The 24559-nt window shown below is 39.5% G+C and overlaps 1 protein-coding gene across 1 annotated transcript in view; it reads left to right on the plus strand.

Moving 5' to 3' along the window:
* Nucleotides 1-5274: 5274 nt before the first annotated feature.
* The window catches only part of SETDB2 (SET domain bifurcated histone lysine methyltransferase 2), a 34015-nt gene continuing 14730 nt past the window's right edge, over nt 5275-24559 (plus strand). The window contains exons 1-6 of the mRNA XM_056133055.1: nt 5275-5344; nt 9872-9997; nt 11470-11535; nt 14901-14997; nt 16670-17233; nt 23542-23658. Of these exons, the coding sequence (XP_055989030.1) occupies nt 5329-5344; nt 9872-9997; nt 11470-11535; nt 14901-14997; nt 16670-17233; nt 23542-23658 (986 nt within the window). The 5' untranslated portion in view covers nt 5275-5328. The remainder of the gene's footprint in view (nt 5345-9871; nt 9998-11469; nt 11536-14900; nt 14998-16669; nt 17234-23541; nt 23659-24559) is intronic.

Consider the following 24559-nt stretch of genomic DNA (forward strand, 5'->3'; position numbering starts at 1 on the left):
CAGTGGAGGCACGGCAGGGTGGTGGGGGGAGAGGGAGGGGCCCGACGACGTCTCCGGCCCCCGGGATCTGGCATCGCCGCGGAGCCTTTGCCAGGGCCCCCCAGACCAGGCCTCCCTTTCTCCTGTCATCCACGTGCACGCCCGGCTGGCGGGGGACCCCGGGCACGCTTGGGTTCTCCGCCCACGTTTCCGTCTCTCCTGGCACCGCTTAACGTGCCCCGAGCAGCAGCGGCTGCAGGAGGGGCTCCGGGAAAGGCACCGCAGCCTAAAGTCCAGAAGCAGAGCTAGGAGGTCTAACCACTGACCTTTCCCAGGTAAGACTCCACGAGCCCTCTGCAGGCTCAGTCGTTGTCCAACATCACCGAGTTGGTAGGCGATGTCCCGGGTCCTGACTCGGATCAGCCGCAGCCCAATAAGTAAATAGCCACTCAATAATTAAGATGAGCAGGATGCAATTAACTGTGCTCGGTGGCACGGGGAATCACGGCAATAAATTCGTTATGTATTTATGAACGATATCAAGGAAAGCGAACTTTAAGGCGGCAAAGGAAAACAAAAATTTGAAGCAAAAAAAAAAAAACCACTTCTCTGAAACCACGCTGCCGGCTTCCTTATTCTTGGTTTCTGCCACTTCCAGTGGAAGCGCCTTAGATTTCGAATTGAAAGAGAAAGCCATGGGAACTGATCTTTCTGATTTTCATGCACTTTAACAGACACGAGGTATTTCAATGTCTAATACTTGATTTACACTCGGCAAATCCGACTGTTAGAATTAAAACAAAATTTCAGTTCCATAAGAGCCTAAAAATGAAAAGGAACCGTTAATTGAAACAAACTGCCAAATGAAAAAGCGAAAAGAGGAAAAACATGAAACAAAATCTAAAAGCGCCCTTTATGGCCTCGCTCCCCAAAAATGAACACGAGTCTTTGGAGCATGAGGTAGATGAAGAATTTTCTTATGCATTACCTTTTTTTTTTTTTTGCAATTTTTCAAAAATAAACTTGTTTTGTTTTTGTTTGGGGACCACACCCTAAGGGTTCAGGACTGACCTCCTGACTCTGTGCTCAGGGATCACTCCTGACAGGGGTCCCTGGTTGTTGATTCAATCTGGGTCAATGTGCAAGGCAATTCCCTACTCTCACTCTGTCCCCAGCTCACATTTATTTCTTAATTTTTCAGAGAGCATGCACAACAGTGATGAGAGCTTTCTTTAAAAATAAACCAGCACAGTGAAGTCTTAGATTCAGTTCCAGCACCAAAAATTAAAATAATTAATCGGCACAGAGTGTGCTTATACACTGTAAATGACAGTATACAATAGTTGAATCTTTAGAGAAGACAATTTAACAGCATATTCTGGGAGGCTTTAAAACTCAGGACAGTCCCATTTTGAAAATTACATGAATGCAAGTTTATATTTTCTTACCTTATAGGCTAGGAACACAATCCATAATCCTCAAAGTCCCTCACACCTTGTACACCATGCTGAAGACTTGGGTGCAATGGTCTTTCATTCCTTTTTAGTACCTTTCTGTCTCTTTTGTTTCTCAGTCTCTCTCTTGAGATACATATGTAATCCTTAAGGATAGAAATGATACACTATGTAATTTTTGTAACTTCCCTTGACAGTGTTGTCATGTTTACTTCTTTTCCCAACCAAGTCTAAGTTCAATTAGTATTGTTAAATATTTCCTTATGTAGAACTTATATTGTATATACAGAATTTTTTTGTGTGTTCTAGAAATAAGGTGTAAATTGGTTCACTTTTCGTTAATCCCATTTTATTTATGTTTATCACTTATCATTAAAACTATAGTACTGGTGCCAGAGTGATAGTACAGTGGGTAGGGCATTTGCCTTGCACAGACCCACCGGGGTTTGATCTGGTATCCCATATGGCTCCCTGAGCAGGCCAGGAATGATCTCTGAGCACAGAGCCAGGAGCAAGCCCTTAGCACTAACAGGTGTGTCACCCCCAAACAAAAACAAAACATAAACCCATAGTATTAATGTATTTTGCCCATTTATTTGCTCACTGTTGTTTCTCAATACTTATATGTTAATTTTATGAGAAAAGTACATCTTTCTTGTATGAGCTTTTTAAAAATATGTTAGAGTATCTCAAGTATTTTGTGTATTTGTAAATTTCTTTTTAAATTTTTGTCATCACTATTGAAAAATGGCTGAAATTATATTCTTGGTTGATTCTCCTTCACCCCACACCCCTACATTTTGTACCAGGCATCTCTATTGAGAAGTCTTATTATTAACCTGGTATGCAATCCTTTCAGATAATCCATTTTTTCTGTGAGTTACTTAGACTTTGTAAATATTCTCAATATGCTAAGGCTTACCCACAGTTTGGGGAATATTTTCATGGTGGATAATCAATATTCTTTAGAGGGAGAACTGAATTTTTAAGTTCAGAAACATTCTAATCTCTTCATTCTTTCTATTTTATTCCTCTTATTCTTTTTTTTTTTTTTGGGAGGCAGAAGGACCACAACCATTAATGTTCAGGGGTTACTCCTCTCTCTGTGCTCAGGAATTACTCGTGGCAGTGCTTGGGGAATCAAACGAGATGCCAGGGATGATACCGGATGCTGGGAATTGAACCCAGGTCAGCTGTGAACCCAGGCAAACACCCTACCTGCTATACTATCTCTCTGACCTCAGCCTTTATTACTTCTTTACCATGTTCTAAATGAACCACTGAACTCAGTTTTCCAGCCTACTAGCTAGCTCTTAATCTGAGTGGATGCAATTATCCAGTCATCTTTTGAGCAATCACTCAAGTGTGTTTGTGGGGAGGGGGCTTCTCAGGGACAGCGAACACCCCAGGTGGTACTCAGGGCTTGTTCCTGGCTCTGTGCTCAGGGTTAATGTTTTGTTTTTGACAGGCAAGCACTCTACTCACTGCACTATCACTCCAGCCCCACAAAGGTTTTTATATCCAAACTGCCTAATTAGAAATATATTTGGTTTGGGGGCCACACCCAGAAATGTTCAGGGGTATCTTCTGTTTCTGTACTCAGGAATTAATTCCCACAGTGCTCAGAGACTACATGGGATGCCAGGGATTGAACCCTGGGTTGGCCACATGCAAGACAAGCGCCCTACCCTCTGTAATATTGCTCCAGCCTTATATTTTTTAAATATTTTTAATCTTATTTCATGGATAAGATATCCTTCTTTAGCTCTTTGAGGATATTAAATACAATCACATTTATTCAAAAATTATTTTCAGGATGCTGTTTTTTCTCCTTTGTGATAGAGTATTCCCATTAGTTTGGTGGTCTTAAGTCTCTTTCATTATATGCTCAAAATCTGTCTTGTTTTGGCTGTGCACCCACCTCTTATGAGAGGATTTCTTCTTCACTTGACTATTTTGTGATGGTGGTAGACATTATCTCTGCAGCTTCCCATCAGTTTCTTTTCCCCAGAGAGGAAAGGCAATTTGGTCTACAGAGAATTCTTTACATTTTCAGCATGACTTTTGTTTGTTTGGGGGCCACACCCGGTAACACTCGGGTTTCTCCTAGCTCTGCACTCGGGAAATACTCCTGATGGTGCTCAGGGAATCATATGGGATGCTTGGGGATCAAACTGCAACTGGCCGCAATGCAAGGCTAGTGCCCTGCCCACCCTACTGTTGCTCTGGTCATATTTTTTTAATGTCTTCTATTTCTGTGGTCTTAGTAAGGGAATGGGAGAAGTATGTTAACTAACCAATCTCATCTAACATTGAGATTAAAATATATTCCAGCATTATATATTATACTGAAAAAAATAGAAATTAAACACGATATAGTTTTATCTAATTTATTAAAAATAATTTAAATGTTTGGGAGGATCTACCCAAGTAGTGTTCAGTGCCAGGGCAACTGCTGGCAAGATCTAGCTTCAACTTAGTTCCCTACGCGTACATCCCTGATCACACTAAATTAGCACCACAACTCAGATCATTAAAATCTTTAGTATACTTTGACAGAGATTATTGACCAAAGTAGTACTATACAGTCACTGAATAGCTGTGTTATAGAAGATACTAATAACAGGCCAGAAAGGCCAGAAAGTGCAATATATGAAAAATCTTTTAAAAATCATATTAAGATAACAATTGTGGCCTAAAAGTACCTATACTGAAAGATTAATATGTGTTACCATTGACTGAGTCCTTTATGTACCAGGCACTATATGGAGTGATAAAGCTCTTTAGGGTAGTATTTTTTTAATCCCCTTTTTAAGTGTTTTTCTAAAGCATTTATAAAATGGAGAGAGTGAGGCCAGAGAGGTAGCTCAGAGAACTGGGCCCTAAGTTCAATCCTGGTACTGCATGGCTCCCGGTGGGTAGCTTAGGGGTTCCTGAGAGACTCCAGATATGGCCCTGGCTTCCCTCAGCACTGCAAGGTATGGTTCTCGTGATATTCAGAACCATTAGGCCCAAGCAGCATCTCACCTTTAACCACACATTGAATTATTCTGCCTGTTGGCCAAATATCACTGGCAGTGGCCTCTGAGGTGGGAACCCCCAAAATCAATAGTTTATACTAACATTTTTAAGTAATTTAATTTATTGGGGGCTGGAGCGATAGCACAGCGGTAGGGCGTTCGCCTTACAAGCGGCCAACATGGCCGACCCGAGTTCGATTCCTCCGCGCCTCTCGGAGAGCCCGGCAAGCTACCGAGAGTATTCGATATGCCAAACACAGTAACAACAAAGTCTCCAATGGAGACGTTACTGGGCCCGCTTGAGCAAATCGACGATCAACGGGAGGGCCTTTACCTTTACCTTTTTAATATTATTAGTTTTGATATACATTTTTCTAATGTCTTTATGATAATTCTATTGTAAAAGAGGTTGTTGCATAACAGCCTCTTTTTTTTATGTTTTAGTTTTACAAATATGTACTGTTCTGTTTTCCTTACAGAATATTTCATGCACTTATGGACCAAAAGATGAAGTTTGTTTTATTCTTAAAAAGATATTTTCAATAACCAAATACAATTCTAAAATAATCACTGAGAAGATATTTTCATTGACCTATTGCAACTATAAAATCATCATCAAGATGCATGGACTCACCGTTAGTTTGGACTAGAGATCACTTCTAAAAATTTCTACGAATCCAATTTTTTGGGTTTTTTTGAACATTCAAGTATCAAAGAATATTTGGTTTAAAATGGTTATTTGATATATTTTCTTTAAATACTGCACATTTCATAAAGACTGCAACTAGATTCCAGTTTCATTTTACAGTTAAAGTGACTCATTTCTTTGATAAAATTGATTTTGAGGACTTTATGTTTATAAATAACATCAAGAAATGGGAGAAAAAAATGGTAAGTTGAAAAATTATTTATTAAACTTTTTTTAAAAATACCTACTTTTGTAAACCCAGCTAAAGTATTTACTTTAGCTGAGTTCTGACATTTTTAAGGTTTTTCATTGCAGCTTATTCTCTGAATTCTATAGAAACTATTAAAAGTGTTAATTCTCATGTAGCTAACAATTTTAACTACCTTTTTAAGTGTATATCTGTAATGGTAAGTCAGTACTTTGTGTACTTTATTTTTTTTAAAAAAATAAACTTGGGGGTGCAAGAGTTATAGCACAGTGAATAGTGTCCTTCCCTTGTACATAGTAACCCAGGTTCAATCCCTGGCACTCCACATGGTCCCTCAAGCCTGTCAGAAGTGAATCCTGAGCACTGATCTAGGTGTAAGCCCTGAGCACTGCTGGATGTGGCCCAAAAACCTGTGGCACTGCACTGTCCTCCCGTTGTTCATCGATTTGCTCAAGCGGGCCCAGTAATGTCACCATTGTGAGACTTGTTGTTACTGTGTTTGGCATATTGAATACGTCATGGGTAGCTTGCCAGGCTTTGCCGTGCGGGCGAGATTCTCTTGGTAGCTTGCCGGGCTCTCCGAGAGGGGTGGAAGAATCAAACCCGGCTCAGCCGGGCCAGCCACACGCAAGGCAAACACCCTACTGCTGTGCTATGGCTCCAGCCGGGCCCAAAAGCAAAAAATAAAATAAACTTTTGGGCTAGAGAACAACTAGTTAGCAGGTAAGGAGCGTACCTTGCACCCAGCTCACCCAGGTTCAATCCTAATAGCACATATGGTCCCCCGAGAACCGCCAGGAGTGAGCCTTGAGCACAGCTGGATATGGCCTAAACACACCTACCCCCGAAAGAAAGATCACCTGATGACACTAGAAATTACTCTTCTGTTCCCTCTCATTCTCCACAGAATGACAGGCAGTCAGTTAGCCCTTTTTTTTTTTAAATCAACACAAATGTTTTATTTGACTTTTTAAAAAACATTGATTGAGGTAACTTTTTGTTGAATTACTGTGAGATAGATCCTGACAAAGCTGTTCATTCAGTCCTACAGTATTCCAACATCCATCCTCCACCAATGTACATTTCTAGCACCAGTATCACCAGGTTACCTCACATCACTCCCAACCCCACCCCCTGCCTGCCTCTATGAATTATCACTTTTTTTTTCCTGCTTTTTGGGTCATACCCAGCAATGCTCAGGGATTACTCCTGGCTCTGGACTCAGGAATTACTCCTGGGTACTTGAGGGACATAAGGGATGCCAGGAATTGAACTCAGGTTGGCTGCATGCAAAACAAACACCCTACCCGCTGTACTATCACTCCGACCCAAGCCCATTCTTAAGGAGTAAGGATTTTCCCCTCTGAGAATCGATTATCTATATTATTTGGGATTCTTTTTGTACAAGAAAAATTATTACCTTTCCCTGTTTGTTTGTTTTTTCTTTATCTATAGCTGTGTGGACTTAGGGATTCTGATTTTATTCCTGGAGTTATAATACAGTATTGTTTTATTTTGCTATTTATATTGTCTTGGGAATAGCCATTATGGGGCTTTTGCTGTTGAGTCTGTATCCCTTTGACATCTGCATCAATATCAATAGGCTTTGTTTTGTTTTTAGCACTTATTTTCTGATACTAGAAGATGCACCAAAATTACATAATTTTCTGCCCTCATCATAAAATCAGCCATTTTTTAATAAATATTATTGGATCTCCGTGAGATAGTTACAAACGTTCATGATTATATTGATTATATTTCAGTCAGGCTGGAGTGATAGCACAGCAGGTAAGGCATTTGCCTTGCATATGGCCAACCCGGCCGACCTAAGTTCAATTCTTCCGCCCCTCTCGGAGAGCCCAGCAAACTACCGAGAGTATCTCGCCTGCATGGCAGAGCCTGGCAAGCTCTCCGTGGCGTATTGGATATGCTAAACACAGTAACAACAAGTCTCACAATGTTACTGGGCCCGCTCGAGCAAATCGATGAACAACAGGAGGACAGTGACAGTGAGATTTCAGTCATACAATGATCGAGCACCCATTCCTCCACCAGTATTCCCAGTGTCCCTCCCACAACCCCCACTCGACCCCACCACTTGCCTTTATGACAGGTACATTCTTTCTTACTCTCTAATTTTGAGTGAGCTCTTGTTCCCTTTATTAGAAATGGTGTTTTAGAGACAGAGATTGAGGCCAGGAGTATGGCTCAGTGGTGAGCATATGCTTTAAAGGTACCTGGTTCAGTCCCCACGCCCATGCACACCCCAGCGTATTCAGACAAACAAATATAAAACAAAGTCTGAACAAAAGACATGCTCAAGGTTATGGAATTGTCATTGCTGATAGGTTCTCTCAGCAGATAGATCAAAGAAATTTTATGAGTATTCTAACTTGTGTATACAGATACACACACACATATAAAATTTGTGTATTTTGCCATCTGTATTAAGCTAACAGCACTTTACACTGTTTCCCGTTGTAGTCTGTTGCCAGATGGATCACTCAGGTAGTCTACTATCTATAAACTCCCACTCACAGTAGTGAGAAATGTGACAGTCATTGTCTGTTTTACTTAATAGCCCAGTTCTAGCATTAGAAATGCTAAGATAGTATCAAAAATGCAAATATATTACTGAATATGAAGCTATAGTGCTTGTGCACAATTATTTTTGCCTTTCCAAAATCATTTAGATTAACACCCTTTTATCCCATTAGTTTCTCTTCAGTATGCATTCTTTCCCAGGATTCCTGACGTCTTAAATAATTTTTTATTTTCATTTGTTAAGATCCACCCTTCATGCTTCAAAGTTTTATGGGTTTTCAAAACTCATAAAGTCAGGGTCAGAATGACATTACAGTGGACAGGGATTGTGGCCAGTCCAGGTTCGTTCGTCAGCATCCCATGTGATATGTCCCCAAAATACCACAGGAGTAATTCCTGAGTGCAGAGCCAGGATAACCCCTGAGCATCAATCACTGAGTGTGGCCCAAAAAACAAATATGAATAATAAAATAAAAACTGAAAGTACATAAAGTTATGTATTTCTGTTGCAGTATCATGTGAATAATAGTTCATCACCCCTTATTGTACTTATAATACGGATTTTTAAGAACTCACTGGACCATTTTCTTGACTTTAGATTCTCAAACTTCCTTTTTTTTTTGTTTTTGTTTTTGTTTTGGTCTCAGGACTACTTTATACTCTTAAACCCCAACAGAACAGCTTTTGTTTCTATATCTTCATATCTTCATATTTACTATAAGAAATTGAAACTGGGAAGTCAGTTTCGTATGTGTTGATTGGCCCTTGTGTTTAAGAAAATAAGACCAGGGTGATAGCTCCGTGGACATGCTTTGCATCTTATTGTCCCCTGAGCTTAAACTTGGGAGGCTTCCTATTTCTTTCCATACAAAAATGAAATTTCTTCTCATGACACACATGTTCTCCAGCTCACAGGACCTTCACCTTTCTCTCTGATGCAGTTTCTCTTTTGTCTTCTCACATTGCTTTTGTTTCAAGTGTCTGAGGCGTGTATGGGGAGTTAAAAGTAGACTTACTCTTGTGTGCACATCAGGTCAGAGCGTAACAAGGATACAGCAGCTCTTTTGAGACAGCTAAGGTGCCAAGAGCCCTATTAGTCAGAGATCCCTTTTGGGTAAGTCAACTTGGCCATGGAGAGTTGGGACGCAAGCATAAGTTTTATGAAGATTCTCCATTGCCAGAGCATGAGGTTTTGGGATTTGTTTTTGTTTGCTTTTATTTCTGTTGTTGTTTTGTTTGCTTTTGGACTACACCTGGCTGTGCTCAAGGATTACTCCTGCAGGGCTCAGAGGTGCCAGGGATCAAACCCTGATCTGTTGCGTGCAAGGCATGTTGCATGCTGTGCTATCTCTCTGGCCCCCAGGGGTTGATTTTTATCAAGGGAAATGTATTTTTTTAGAAATTAATTCTCAGCATGTTTAATCTTCCCATTGACTTCTCATATGATCTTTTAAAAATGCAGTTACCTTTGTGCACCTGCTTAGCTTATGACTCTATTAATTCTCTAAACATTAAATGCAGTTTTACATTTTATTGATTATATTTAACACTTTAGTTATCTTTGTTTTAAGCATGATGTGTGAGATTTATCTTTTGTCAACTTAATTACCTTCTTATTCATGAAAGGATTATTATTTTCCTAGGAAAATTTTAAGGTCTTGCCGAGCATCTAAAATGTTGACTCACCTCTAGAATTTTCTAAAACTAAATATTTTGCTTCATGTAGTGGTAAAAATGTTAATATAGAAAGATTTTTTTGAAGTATTATTATTCATTTAATTATCTCAATAGTTGGGGTATTTCATTCTGAAGGCATCCAGACCTATACTCAGTGGAGGTTATAGCTCTATCATCAAGGAAGATAAACCTATTAAATGACAACCTTATTAAATTATAAACCAAGTGGAATTTCTGAACATGTACCTAAAGAGCATATTTTCTATTTCTAATGCTTCTAGCCCATTCACTTATTTTTTAGGTGATGCAAAAGCTTTCTGGATGGAACTGGAAGGTAATGGAAAAATAGATTTCATATTTGAACAAGTACAAAGTGTGTTGCAGTCACTAAAACAGAAGATCAAAGATGGATCTGCCACAACTAAAGGTATATTTAAAAAACTGTCAGTACATTTACACTCAGTGTAATTCTGAAGTGTAATTCTCACCCAGTATTGCTTTCGGAGTCCAGTTGTTAAGGTAGGGAGAGAAAATACAGGGGTTAAGGCACTTACCTGCATCCCACCCACCTTGGTTTAAGTACCTGGCACCACACAGGCTCCCCCAAGCTCCACCAGGGGTCTGAGCACAGACCCATCAGAAATAGCCCTGAATACCATTGAGTGTAACCCAATCCTTCCAAATCTTGTTTTTTGGGGGGGAAATAAAGGGTGAAATAATTAACTCATTTTTAAAGGCACCATGATTTATAATACTGTTAGTAATAGCATTTTATGTACACAATATACCAAAACCACCAGAATTCCCACTTCTACACCTTTGCCTCCCTCCTCCCAACCCACCGCTCCTCCAGCTCCCTGCCCCCCACAAGAGTAGTTCTCAGTACTACTGCCTTTGGCCATTTATTATTAGCTCAGTGCTCAGGGATTGTACCAATGGTGCTGGCTCTTGTATGCAAACCAACTGAGCTATCTCTGTGGCCGATTTAAAATCCCTTTCTCTCAGTCTATCGATTCCCCCCATTTTATTTTATCTTATTTTTCTTGGTTTCATTTTTTTGTGGGGGATGGGAATTTCAAGGGGCATTTCACTATATACAAAGTAATATCTGCATATAGTGAAACATTTGGTATGTATAGAAAATACAAAAATTTCCAGTTACTTCATCATTCAAATACAACTTAAAGTTGTATTTACTTGTAATATGTAAGAACAGGTTGTGGATGTGGCTCACCAGTAAAACATTCTCCGAGGCCCTGAGTTGCATCAGTACAACACTAAAAAATATCTATATGTGCCTTTATTTGGTCAGCTTTAAACAGAACTTATTCTATAGGCAGTCAGCTCAATTCTCCTATTTGGTTTTTTTTCTTTTCAGCCAGTGTTTAATTAAAACTATGTTCATTCAAGCAAATTTCTCCTCACGACTATTCCTTATTTTTTCATCAGGCTATTCTTAATATATTGTGTGTGTTCTTAGCATATCTCTGTTATGTTCATCCAGTGTTTTAGTGCTGTTTTTCATTTCTATGCCTTCATGAGTCAGATAAAGGTTTGAAATCAGTTCTGCCACTTCTGAGGTTAACTGCTAACCTGAATTTTTTGGTCTCTCAGACTTATAACCATAAGAAACTCTCAAAGGAGCTGTGAAGATTAAATGAGGAAGAGTATATAAATTGTTTGATACAGAGCTAGCACCACAAATAAAGGTGATGCTACTGCTGATTCACGGAAAATCTTACCCATGATGTATTCAATATGCCAAACACAGTAACAACAAGTCTCACGATGGAGACATTACTGGGCCTGCTCGAGCAAATCAATGAACAACAGGAGGACAGTGACAGGACAGTGACAGTGACTGCTGATTATTTTTATTTTTTTTTCTTTCCTTCATAGAATATATCCAAGCAATGATCCTAGTGAATGAAGCAACTATAAGTAATAATTCAATGCTGATGAAGGGTATGTACATCCCAATCTAGAGTATTTTGTGTTATTTTCTTGATTTGAAACCGACCTTAATTATGTTGGGTTAGCTAAAAATAATTTGAAATATATTGATAAGTTGTACAAATCAATTCCTCTATTAAATAAAATATCATGCTGCTGCAGTGATAGTACAGCTAGTGGGGTACTTGCCTTGCACACGACTGACCTGAAATAGATCCCCAGTATCCCATACGGTTTCTTGAGCATCACCAGGAGTAATTCCTGAGTACAGAGCCAGGAGTGACCCTTGAGCATTGCTGGGTGTGGCCCAAAAACAAAAAATAAAATATCTTGCCCACTCAGAGATAGGGAAATCTTATTCTACTAAGCCTCGTGGGGAAAGAATGAATAGACCTATCTTCTCTCAAAAAAAAAAAAAATAAATAAATAACCTCTCATAAAAATCAATAGCTTTCTAAGACTCCAAATCATTGTAAACCCACTCTGTGAAAAGAGACCATACTAGAAAGTTGTATTCTAGTGGAACCTTTTTTTGGTGGATTAATTTTCCGAGCATGATTATATCGTCAGTCTTCTCAACCATAAACAAATTCATTTTAGAAGGAATTGACTGGAGAAACCATTCCAGAATTAGAAAAATTAAAAAAGAAAAACAGAAGAGAACTTTGGATGATACAAGACCAACTAACTCTCTTTGCCACTAACAGATTGTGTGGGAGCTGGTGGAGGGTGCCTGCTGGCACGCAGAGAAAGCGCAGGGGAGCCATGAATGCGGGAGGATGTGGCTTTTGAGAAATAGAGTACCAGATCTTGTCATTTGTTTTAAAAGAAATTGAAAACTGGCTTTATCAAAAATCACTGTACTATAAATTTTAGTCAATTTGCTAGTGTGTTGAGGGAAGTATAGTGTTTGGTAGATCTTGATCATAATATTTGATAAATACTGCTAAATATTGGGGCTGAAGAGATAGCACAGTGGGTAGAGCGTTTGCCTTGTACGTGGCCGACCCGGATTCGATTTGCAGCATCCCATATGGTCCCCTGAGCACCACCAGGAGTAACTCCTGAGTGAAGAGCCTGGAGTAAACCTCTGTGCATCGCTGGGTGTGACCCAAAAAGAAAAAAAAATACTGCTAAATATTGACAATAAAGTTGTAGTGATTTTAACTACCATAATTTGGTACCTTAGACTTTTAAATCTCTGAAAATATGACTTAACAATATCAGGATATCTTATCTGTTGGGAGCCCTACCAGTCGGTGCTCAGGGACCCAGGGAACCATTCCTGGTGGCTCAGCCTAGAGTTACAGGCCTGAAGGTTCAAAACTTGGCCCAGTCATGCATAATTCAGGCCAGTGGTGCTTAGGCAAAAGTCCACCCCAAGCAGTGCTCAGAGAGTACCCAGGGGTATAACTTGGGACTTCAGCCTAAAAGCCATAAGCCCCAGCACTTTGAGTCACCTCCCTAACTCTATCAGGCTATTTTGAAGAAACTTTTTATTTGTCAAAAATAGTCTCAGTTCGGGCTGGCGCGATATTACAGTGGGTAGGGTGTTTGCCTTGCATGCGGCCCACCCAGGTTCAAGTCCCAGCATCCCATATGGTCCCCTGTGCACTGCCAGGAGTAATTCCTGAGTTCAAAGCCAAAAAAAACAAAAACAAAAAAGAAATAGTCTCCAGTTAGGTTTTGGTTTTAGGAAAATAGACTCTTTAAGTCAGCCTTTCCTAGTATTCTTTAGTACCTCTTGGAATCAACATACCCTTAGGAATTATAAATTATTGGGGGAGAGAGGTGTTTGGGGCCACACACAGCTGTATACAGGGTTAATGTCTGCTCTGTGCTCAGGGATCACTCCTGGCAGTGCTCAGGGAACCATATGTGGTGTCAGGAATCAAACCCAGTCAGCTGCATGCAAGGCAAGCACCTTAACCCCTGGACTATCTCTCTGCCCTAATTTTTTTTTTTTAATTTTAGGCCACAGTTTTGGGACCTAGGGCTGTTCTCTCAGGGGGCTCAGATATTGATACTTGAGCACTACCAGAGCTATTTCTGACAGTGCTGAGGAGAGCATACATTGCCAGAGATCAAATCCAGATTCTTTAACATACAAAGCATGTATTCTAATCACTTGAGTCACATCCTTGAGCCCTAAAAAGGTATCCAAATGCAGGAGGTAGTAAAATGAACTAATTTTAAAGGAACTAATTATAAATTGAAATTTTGAAATAATCTTATTTTCTACAAAGTAAATCTTTTTAAATTTTCAGCTCTTTTAAAAGTAATTATTTTGTCAGATATGTTGAATATCCTAATTTATGGTTTTATATTGTTCTTGTGAAATATAATTTATCAAAATAAAAACATTAACAGTGGTCATACAGTATTTGCAAGTAAAGTTGGGGAGCTATGTAATTGACATTGTTGGTAACTTTAAGAGTTAAAAACTTTCTTGTAATAAATCATGTTTTTTATTGTTTAAAAAGGAATATTGTATTACCAGCAATAGTATAGTTGGTAAGGCGTTTGCCTTGCACATACATGGCCGACCCAGGTTTGATCCCTAGTATCCGGTTTGATCTCCCAAGCTTGCCAGGAGTAGGCCCTGAGCACCTCAGGGTGCAACCCAAAAACAACAAAAGAAAAAGAAAAACATAAGAGAGTTTCCCTCTCTTGCCCTCAAAAATAACAGGGAGAGGACCAGAGCAATAGTATAGTGCATGTGTCTTGCACATGGCTGACCTGAGTTCAATCCCTGGCATATCATGTGGTCTCCCATGTACTACCAGGAGTAATTCCTGAGTGCAGAGCCAGAAGTAACCCCTGAGCATCTCCAGATGTGACCCCAAAGGTAAAAAAAAAAAGAAAACAAAAGATATGATCTTTCATAGAACTTTGAGTTATTTATGTTTCTATAAAATGCTACTGAAATAGTAATAATTAAAAATTTGATATTTGCTTAATTCAGATAAAGTTGTTTGTGGTTTCTGCAGTAGAAATCTCCTCTGTAGGACCTGAGCAAGAGTACAGAAGCTGGGACATTTGCCTTGCACGCAGCTGACTTTGGTTTATCTCTGGCTTCCCAGATGATCCCCAGAGCACTGCCAGGAGTAATTCCTGAGTGCATTGCCAGGTGTGACCCAAAAAGACAATAAAAAACCCAAAAATATTTTTAAAAAAATCTCCTCTACTCTATAAGTACTTTATTTTATCGTATTTGTTTTAAGAACTATTTCTGTCACATTTGATTTAACGTTGAAGTCTTATGTTAGCAGTTTTGAGGATTCCATCTTTAGTTTTTAGTAAAGATTTGATTCAGATATTACAGTAATTGATTTGCCTTGATGTATTTGTTACTCATTTTATATTTTTTAATGTAGATCATGTGTCTGTGATTCAGAATGTGCAGGAAAATAAGCCCAGTTTATTACCCTCTACGTCACACGAAGACTGCTTTCCAGAAGATTCTGCTTTTCTGTATGTATCTAAGTTAAATCTTTTTTGTTGTTAATTCAGAGAATTCACATTTTAAGAATCCTTAACTGGTCACTTTAATAACTCACAAAACAACTTTTTTTCCCCCCTTCAAGAGATTCTTTCCTGATAACCAGCATAGATTTTTATTACCTTTTAAAAACAAATTCAGAGGCTGGAGAGATAGACATGACTCAAAGGCTGAATACTTGGCTTACATGTAGGAGTGTGGATTTGATAACCATGTGTGTATAAGAACATCCAAAACATCAGTCACTTTGGAGGGCTGGACAGATAGCTCAAAGGTTGGGAGTGCACTGAGCACCTAGTCCCCTTGCATTGCCTGTCTTATCCCCCAAAAAATCACTTTGGTAGTTGCTAGGATACAACTCATTCTGAGTTTCAGTAGTTAAAGAGAAAAAAATAAACTCTCCTGCTGTTTCCCTACTATCTCAGGATAACACTAGGATTGAAGACGGGAAGTTCTTCCTTATAAAAGAATTCTAGGGCTGCAGCGATAGCACAATGGGTAGGGCATTTACCTTGTACGCAGCCAACATGGGTTTAATTCCCAGCATCCCATATGGTCCCCCAAGCACCACCAGGAGAGATTCCTGAGTGCAGAGCCAGGAGTAACTCCTGACCATCGCCGGGTGTGACCCAAAAAGGAAAAAAAAAAATAGAATTCTACACAGAAAATGCAGTAAGAATGATAGAACAATAACCACGTTCTTACTCCCTCCCACCTCAGAAACACACAGTTCTTAGGCCAGTGTGCTCAAATTAACTGTGAAAACAGATGTTTTGTTTTCTAAAACTCTTGTAAAATGCATTAAAATGTGGCTCTGTTTAGTTGCAGTAAGTTTCTAAATTTGCAATTCTTAAATTATTTTACTTACCATAACTTGGTAGCAAACCTACGGGAAGTGCAGATCATCATGAACAACTTTGTAAATGGTATTTAAATAAAGGGAGGGTAATGTTAAGTGGGCTTTGCTTACATAAATCTTCCTTTTGGCTCTTCCTGAATTTTCACCTTGGATTATAAACTGGTAATAGTAATGAAGATGCTTCCCTGGGTTGTTTGCAAATGTCTAGCAGGTTATCAAATGTCAAGAGGGGCTTATGGGAACCCCTAGGTTAGTCAGACGTGTGGGAACCTGGGACTTTGGCATCTGAAACAGAGAGATTTTGTGAGACACACTAGTGGGATCTGATGCTGACTCCAGGTGGATAGTCTCGGAATTGAGCTGTTGGACATTTGGTTCAAGAATTGCTTCTGGGCATCACCCCATATTTGGTGTCCAAAAGCAGATGGGGATGGCCAGAGCATAATACAGCCAGTAAAGCATTTGCCTTGCACGTGGCTGACTGAAGTTCAATCTTCAGCATCTTATGTGGTCCCCTGAGCCCCACCAGAAGTGATCCCTGAGCTCAGTGTCAGGAGTCAGCCCTGGCACTACTTGGTATGGCCCAAACAAACTAACAAAATCAGGAGTTGGCGGGGCAATGTTTTTGTGGATGCATAACTTGATGGAAAGGTTATCGCAGAATCTGGCTTCTTTTAGTTTTATCTAAAAAGAAAATAGGAACAAATTACCACCATAGTGAGCAATTTTTTAAATCAAATTATACTCTAAATTTGAGGTACTAATATGTTAATCATTTTAAACAGATCTACAAATAATAAAGAAACTCCCCATCTGGAAAATAAAGTTGCAGACACGAGAGAAAAAGCAGCTCCTTTAAATTTATCTTACCAAAGGCATAACTGCTCTGGTGCCTGTCTGATGAAAATGCCACCAGCCTTCAAAGGTGAAAACCCTCTGCAGCTCCCAATCAAATGCCACTTCCAGAGGCAGCATGCAAAGACAAACTCCCATTCATCAGCGCTCCATGTGAGTTATAAAACCCCTTGTGGAAGGAGTCTACGAAACATGGAGGAAGTTTTTCGTTACCTGCTTGAGACAGAGTGTAACTTTTTATTCACAGATAACTTTTCTTTCAATACATATGTTCAGTTGACCCGGAATTATCCAAAGCAAGAAGAAATTGTTTTTGATACTGATATTAGCAATGGCGTGGAATCAGTGCCCATTTCTTTCTGTAATGAAATTGACGCTAGAACGCTTCCACAGTTTAAGTACAGAAGGACTATGTGGCCACGAGCATATTATCTAAACAGCTTTTCCAACATATTCACTGATTCATGTGACTGTTCTGAAGGCTGCATAGACGTGTGAGTAGAAAAACATGACATTCCAAAAACTCTCACTATTGGTTACTTATCAAGAGGTCCTGTTGTTCATCGATTTGTTGTGTTTGTCCTTCTTAAACCTGTTCACTAAGGATCAAAGATGGAAAGATACATTCTCTCACTTTTACAACAGAAAAAGAAAACTCTTAGCCAGATATTATAGTAATTTGAAATTATTTCTCCCATAATTTAGTATTTCCTTTAATCTAGTACCATAATCATATGGCAACAATACAGTTAATGCCAAGAAACAATTCCAGACACCAAGATAAGGTTTTTTTTTTTCTTTTTGGGTCACACCCAGCGATGCTCAGGGGTTATTCCTGGCTCTGCACTCAGGAATTACTCCTGGCGGTGCTTGGGGGACCATATGGGATGCCGGGGATCGAACCCAGGTGGGCCGCATGCAAGGCAAACGCCCTACCCGCTGTGCTGTCACTCCGGCCCCCAAGATAAGTTCTTAACATATATTTATCTTATCAAATCTTCACCAAAAAAAATGAAATAGACAATATTATTTCTGTGTTACAAGTAAGGAAGTTGAGAAACAAAATGTCATAGAGCAAACAGTTGGAGAGTCAGGATCTTAAGATTAATGTATATTCTTAATCACTATCCTATATATTGTACATTACTTTTATTTGTGTGTTGTGTGATGTTGAGCTGGAACCCAGGACCTGACACATGCAGTGTTATACTAAACTATAACCCTAGTTCCTTTATTGTATATTACTTGCTTATTTAGGAGAGTCATGTCCAGAGGTACTTAGGGGCTACTCTTGGCTTACCAGGTTGGTGCTCAGGAGTCATTCCCAGCAGTGTTTAAGGACCACGTGGTGCTGGGAAATCAGCCTAGGTCTCCCATGTGCAAGGTGTGTGCTCAAGCCCTTTGAGCTATTTACTGGGCAATTCTTATGTATATATGTATGTAACTTTTTTTTATTTTTAATTTATTTTTATTGAATTACTATGAGATACACAGTTAAAAGTTGTCACTGTTGGGTTTCTATCATACAATGTTCCAACACTCGTCCCTTCACCAGTGCATATTTCCCACCACCAAAGTCCCCAATTTCTCCTCTGCCACACCCCCTCCTTCAGCTTGCCTCTATGGCAGACACTTTTCTTCTCTCTCTCTCTCTCTCTCTCTCTCTCTCTCTCAATCTCTCTCTCTCACTCTCTCTGTGTCTCTCTCTCTCTCTCTGTCTCTCTATCTCTCTCTTTTCTTTTGGGCATTATGGTTTGTAATACAGGTTTATAAAGGTTATCATGTATGTCTCTTTACCTCAGCACTCAGTTCTTATCCAGAGTGATCATTTCTAGCTATCTGTATGTAACTTTTACCAGTCATTTCCGTGGTACATATTTGGAAAGTTAATGGCATGTATTATTAATACTCTGGATCATTGCATTGGCATTTCAAAACTGAAAACATTCTAATATATTAAGACTTTGAAAGCTATTTTAGAGTATATAGTATATGTGCATTTGTTTATCTGCAGCTGTAGAGGAACACATTATATGAATATGGCAAATTTAGCTACTTTAGTAGGCAAAAGAAAATGAGAGCAATAAAGAGAAATTAAGTAGTATAGATAGTACTTTTCACCGTCTTAGCTAGAGTATGAGATGAGTTAGATAAATTTGCTTTTAGGCTTATGCCAACTTTTATTCTCTTTAAATATACGTTGCTTTTTAAAACATTACCTCTAGGGGGCAGAGATTCTAATCCTTACAGGAAGGGGAATTAAATGTATCCCATGAAGGGGGGGTGGGGGTGGGGAGGAACTAAGCTAGGCGCCAGAGCCAGAGAAATAAGGATCTTCACAAGCCTGGAAAATATGCTAGTATCTTTCAACAAGGTCTAGAATTGTATTAACAAACAGACTTGAATCTGTGAAAGCCACATATCAGTAATGGGGGAAGCAACGTAGAGCCTGTGGAGTAAATGTCACAAATCTGATTTACACAGAGATATTTGAACAGTGAAGGCAGCATTAGACCCACCTAATAGGGAAATTCACCCTGAATGACTGAAATAAGATAAAGTAAATATTTTAATCTACACTTTCCCCTGAAGAATCAGAAGTAAATTGTAGGCCCTCATTGAAAAATATTTTAACACAGGTACAATTAAAATCTCCAGAGATAAAATATTAGCGCCCATGAATTAAGAAAACAAAATTATAGAATGAAAAATGGCAGTATGAAGATGAACAATTTGTAAATAGGAGAAACAAGACTCAAGGTCGTTGAATAGAAAAACAAAGATCAGGCAAAGAATGCAGCCCAAGTGGTAGAGAAGTGTCTTACAAGTGACCGTAGGATTGATCTTTTAAGTATGTCTTGAGCACTATTTTTCTACAGGTTTAGTGGAATATAAAATCATTAATGGGTTGGTAGGTTGACATTTTGGGGGCCCCTGGTTCTGTTGCTCCATGAACTATGACAGACAGTTCTTGGGAATCCAAAGTCCATAGGTGGTGTCTTAGTCATAGCTGCAAGCTACACAGGTGCCTTAACCTTTGCACTATCTTTCCAGCCCATGTAGATTTTTTTGATTCAATAATTTAGAAAATCCTCAAGAGCATCATACATAATAGGGATAAAGTTTTTGTTGTTTAGTTTATTCACATAAATAAGTATGTTTGCCCCTATTGGTACACTTTGGCGATATTGCAGGTTCAGTTCCAAGCTACTGCAAGAAAGCAGATCACATGAATTTTTTAACTTTGCAGTGCGTGTTCAAATTATATTTACACTGTTCTGTAAATGTGCAGTAGTGTTATATGTGAAAAACTATGTGCTTTGTAGTAAAGGTACTTTATTGGTAAAGCATGCTGATCATCATCTAAGCCATCACCAAGTTAATGGTTATTTTTGGCAATGAATGGGGTTCTTAATCTTTTTATAGGGGGGATGGTCTTGCCTTGATGTGAATGGCTTTGAATGATCAGATTTGTGGTTGCCAAATGTTAGGGTAGCAACAATTTCTTCACAGAAGATAACAATGAAGTTTGTCTTGCTGGATGACTTCTTGTGGAAACAAGAGATCTTTATCTATATTTTGTGATTCTGTTTGGTGGCGTTTTACCTACAGTAAAAACCTTTCCTAACCACAGTCAATGCTTTCAAACTCTGCTTTATCAAACAAATAAGTGTAATGTTTTAAATCCTATTTGTAGGATAACAGTGAGTTTGTCCTTTCAGCCTTGCCTCAGGGAACTTAGTTTACCTTAAAGTAATGTCCTTTCTGTATAGACACAGGAAGACAGTTAACATTATGCTTTGTAACTTGGGAGTTGATTGGCTCCAGTAATATTTACTCCTGGGCATCTGCTCTGACTCAGTTGCCCTTAGTTCCTAGCACCCCTAAAGCAGGGTCCTGATGAAGGACTGAATGGAACCAGGGCAAGCAGTGAGCTACCCTAGCATTGAAATGGGCCAGGCCAAAGTGCCACAATATTCAACTCTCAGTTGAGAGCATGATCATAGACAAATGCTGTCATGATCCAAAAGAAACAACGAGACTAGGACCCTGCTGGGGTTGGGAAGACTAACCTAGCCTGAGGACTGTGGTAAGACGTCCTCAGGAAGAACCAAACTTTAAGTTGATATATCTCTTACTGTTCTCATACAGAATGACAATGCTAGAAATATTAGAAGTGAATTTACTACAACTGTTTAAGTGGATTACTAGCTGAGGAAAGAAGACAAGTGACACACCCTGAATGGGATCCCACTCTTAAGGGGATCTCCTAGTAATCCAGAGTAATCTCTCTAGATGAGATTTTATTCTTGAGTTAATCTCCTGGAGGAGTGGTCTTATCTCTCTTTGTGGATTTGTTAATGTTCAACCTACCTTTGTGTCACCACCCACCCTATGTGATTGCTTTATAAACTAAGAGTGTAAGAGCAGAGAGGAGATTCAGAATCCAGGGGCCAGAGACAGAATCCAGGCCAGAGACAGAATCCAGGCCAGAGTCAGAATCCAGGGGCAGAGTCAGAATCCACTGGGAGAGAGTCAGAATCCAGAGCAAAGGGCTCCAGAGAGAGAAAAAGCAGAACTCCAGAGAGAGAGATCGGAAGAGACCAGAGGAGAGACTACAGAAACAGAGTGAGAAATAGACAGACAGAAGAAAGCACAGCGGCACGCACAGAAGCACAGCACAAAGGAGGAGCCATCCCAATCCAGTCCATACACAGTGGCTCGAGAGCACCTAACACGGGCGGCAAGAGAGAGCTGCCCAAGAGCCCGCCAACAGCACATCATTATCATCATCATCATCATCATCATCATATCCCTCCCCCGCCCACACGCGCATAAGATATATTTTTTACAGCTTCTCTCTCCCCCTCTTCTTTTTACAAAAACACAAAAATTTGAATTAGAGGCACAATTCTAAATCACAATACAGTCTTATTAGTTGTACTAAGATTTCAGTCCAACCCTGGATCCAAAGCAGTGCTTGTAATAAAGCATCCATTGTCCTGCGCTGTCCAGGGATGATGAGAGTCACTTTTCTGCATTATGAGGAAATCATGAGTCTCATTGAAGTTTGTCTCGATGAGGGTTAAAGAGCTGTTTTGCTGTTTCTCTGATTCTTACTCCTTCGATTTCCTTGTGACTTCCAGCTGAAATTTGGTTGACTGAACTTTAGAGGGTTAAGTAGTTTCTGACAGTTGAATTTGGTGAATCAATTCGACTTCTGATGAGACGTAGGGGAATCTCTCCAGCCCCAAACCAGTTTGTTTACAAAGAAGATCATGGAATTTATTCCACCACACAGGAAAAAGGACTAGACATTAATGCATTAATGCATTTTCACTATCGCAAGCAGTAGTTACCACTCTATGACATACATTTTATATATATGAAAAAGTACAGGAGAATCAGAGTCAGAATGGAAAAGACCTTGTTTTTTTCCCTCCTCATCCTGAGAAGGACCTCTCGTTCAACAGAGGAAACAATCCAGAGATTTTTAACGAACTCACCTGTGGGAACACACCTAATTTATGCTGAGATGCCCACGTTCCTTATTCCCCTTGTAAAGTTATTCTGCCTAAATTGGAGAAACAGAGTTGTGATTATCTATTATCTATTATAATGCTTATAATTTTATAAAAATACGTAAAAAACATATGCCTAGTATCAAACTCCCCAATTAGTTTTCTTGATGTTGGATAGATTATTTAAGACATCTGTAAAACTTTGCATGCCCTTTTGAGTTTTAACACATTCACATTTGCGCTTACCCTTTAAGGAGAGTGGACCTGAAGAATTTTCACTAGCTTCTGCTAAATGGGGAATGAAATGAATTTGTTTTTGTTTTTGTTTTGAGACCACATCCAGTGGTGCTCAAGGGTAATCCTGGCTCTGCACCCAGGAATCACCCCTGGCAGGCTCAGGAGACCATATGGGATGCCAATGTTGAACACAGGGCTGCCACATGCAAGGCAAATGACCTACCGGCTGGACTATCGCTCTGGCTCCAGAAAGAATTGATTTTTGAATTGATTTTCAAAAGTTAAAGAAAACCCATATAATTAAGTACTAAATGAGCAAATAGAGGTACAGTGTAGTTTTTAATAATAAAAACTTTTTGGTCGCTTCTTTCAAGAAGTCTCTGTATGGAAGTGTAGCATTCTTTGTTATAAATACAACTATACAAAGCAGATTCATGGGCTTGGAGATTTCAGTCACAGGTCCCGCATACTTGGGTTTTTCTGCAGATTCACTCATGAGTGAGACTCATCTGAGCTCGTGAAGAGCAGCTGGGAACATGGCAGTTATTGAGTTCTGGCGGTTTTAATCTGTAGTATAATCATAAAATGTTAGAATTCCTGGAGCAACCTCTCATACTCTACACCACTGATGTACCAAGAGTAGCACACATTTGATGAGACTTAACAAACATGTTAGCAATCTCTTGTATAAGGGCTTAATGGCTCAAGGATGAAATACAACAATCTTCACACACTTTCCTTTAAGGAAACTTTATTTGACCATTTTTAGCAGATTATTCATAAAAAGCAATACAGAATTAATTGCTTTGGGAACATGGTTTGGAATTTGGGGTGGAAACGTTCGAAATACAGTGGTAGGAAGCTGCAATGGTGGTGGGATTGGTGTTTCAATATTAGACGTAATGAATTATTGTGAACAGCTTTATAAAATAAAATAAAAATAACACAATTTTATATATATTTTTGCTCTACCATTTTATAGTTTTGTCAAAACAATATCCTGCCTTTTCATCTGATTTCTCTGTCCGTTGCCTTTTTTTTAGAACAAAATGTGCCTGCCTTCAATTGACAGCAAGGAATACCAAGACTTGCCCTTTGTTAAGTAATAAAATAACCACTGGATATAGATATAAAAGACTCCAGACACATATACCTACTGGGTAAGATATCTTAAGGATTTGTTATATGCTATTTGTATTTTTGAAGAGGGTACTTTATTGTTGTAACCTGTGGTTTATAATACTGTTAACTCTTAATTTCTAGAAATCTAAGGAATTACAAAAGCACAAATATTCTTGGCAGTGGGAATCAGAGCATCTCTGTGTGTCATGCATGGTGTGCACCCTCATCTGCTCTGAGTCTAGCTTTTATTCCCTTGGTGTTGACCTGCTTGAGGCAGCCGTGGGTATGGAGCACACACTTTTGCTTCTATTCTCAGAACCACAAGGTCCGCCAAGCATCCCTGGGAATGCCTCTTCCCACCAGTAAAAGCAATGGTGCAGAATTTATCTAATAACAGGGGATTTTTTTTTCTTTTCCAGTCACACTCGGTGATGCACAGGGGTTACTCCTGGCTCTGCACTCAGGAATTATTCCTGGCAGTGCTCGGGGAACCATATCGGATACTGGGAATCGAACCTGAGTTGGCCGCATGCAGGGCAAATGCCCTACCCACTGTGCTATCGCTCCAGCCCCAGAACAGGGGATTTTTAACCCTTCGAAGTTGTTGTAATTAAAAGACAAACAGGAAAGGTTTCTTTCTCGACATTGTCTTCCCAGATGTTTCCTCCTTAGACATTCCTAGGTATTTTAGTTTTGTTTTGTTTGGGGGCTATACCAGCAGTGCTCAGGGCTCACTCCTGCCTCTGTGCTCAGGGATCAGGCCTGGTGGGCTTGGGATCATCTGGGGTGCCAGGGATCAAAGCCAGGTCAGCCACATGCAAGGCAGACACCTACCTACTGTACTATTTCTCTGGTCCCCCAACACTTCAACTTTATTTATTTATTTTCGCTTTTTGGGTCACACCTGGCGATGCACAGGGGTTCCTCCTGGCTGTGCAC

This window comes from Sorex fumeus, unplaced genomic scaffold, assembly GCF_029834395.1.
Source record: "Sorex fumeus unplaced genomic scaffold, SorFum_2.1 ptg000095l, whole genome shotgun sequence".
NCBI lineage: Eukaryota > Metazoa > Chordata > Mammalia > Eulipotyphla > Soricidae > Sorex > Sorex fumeus.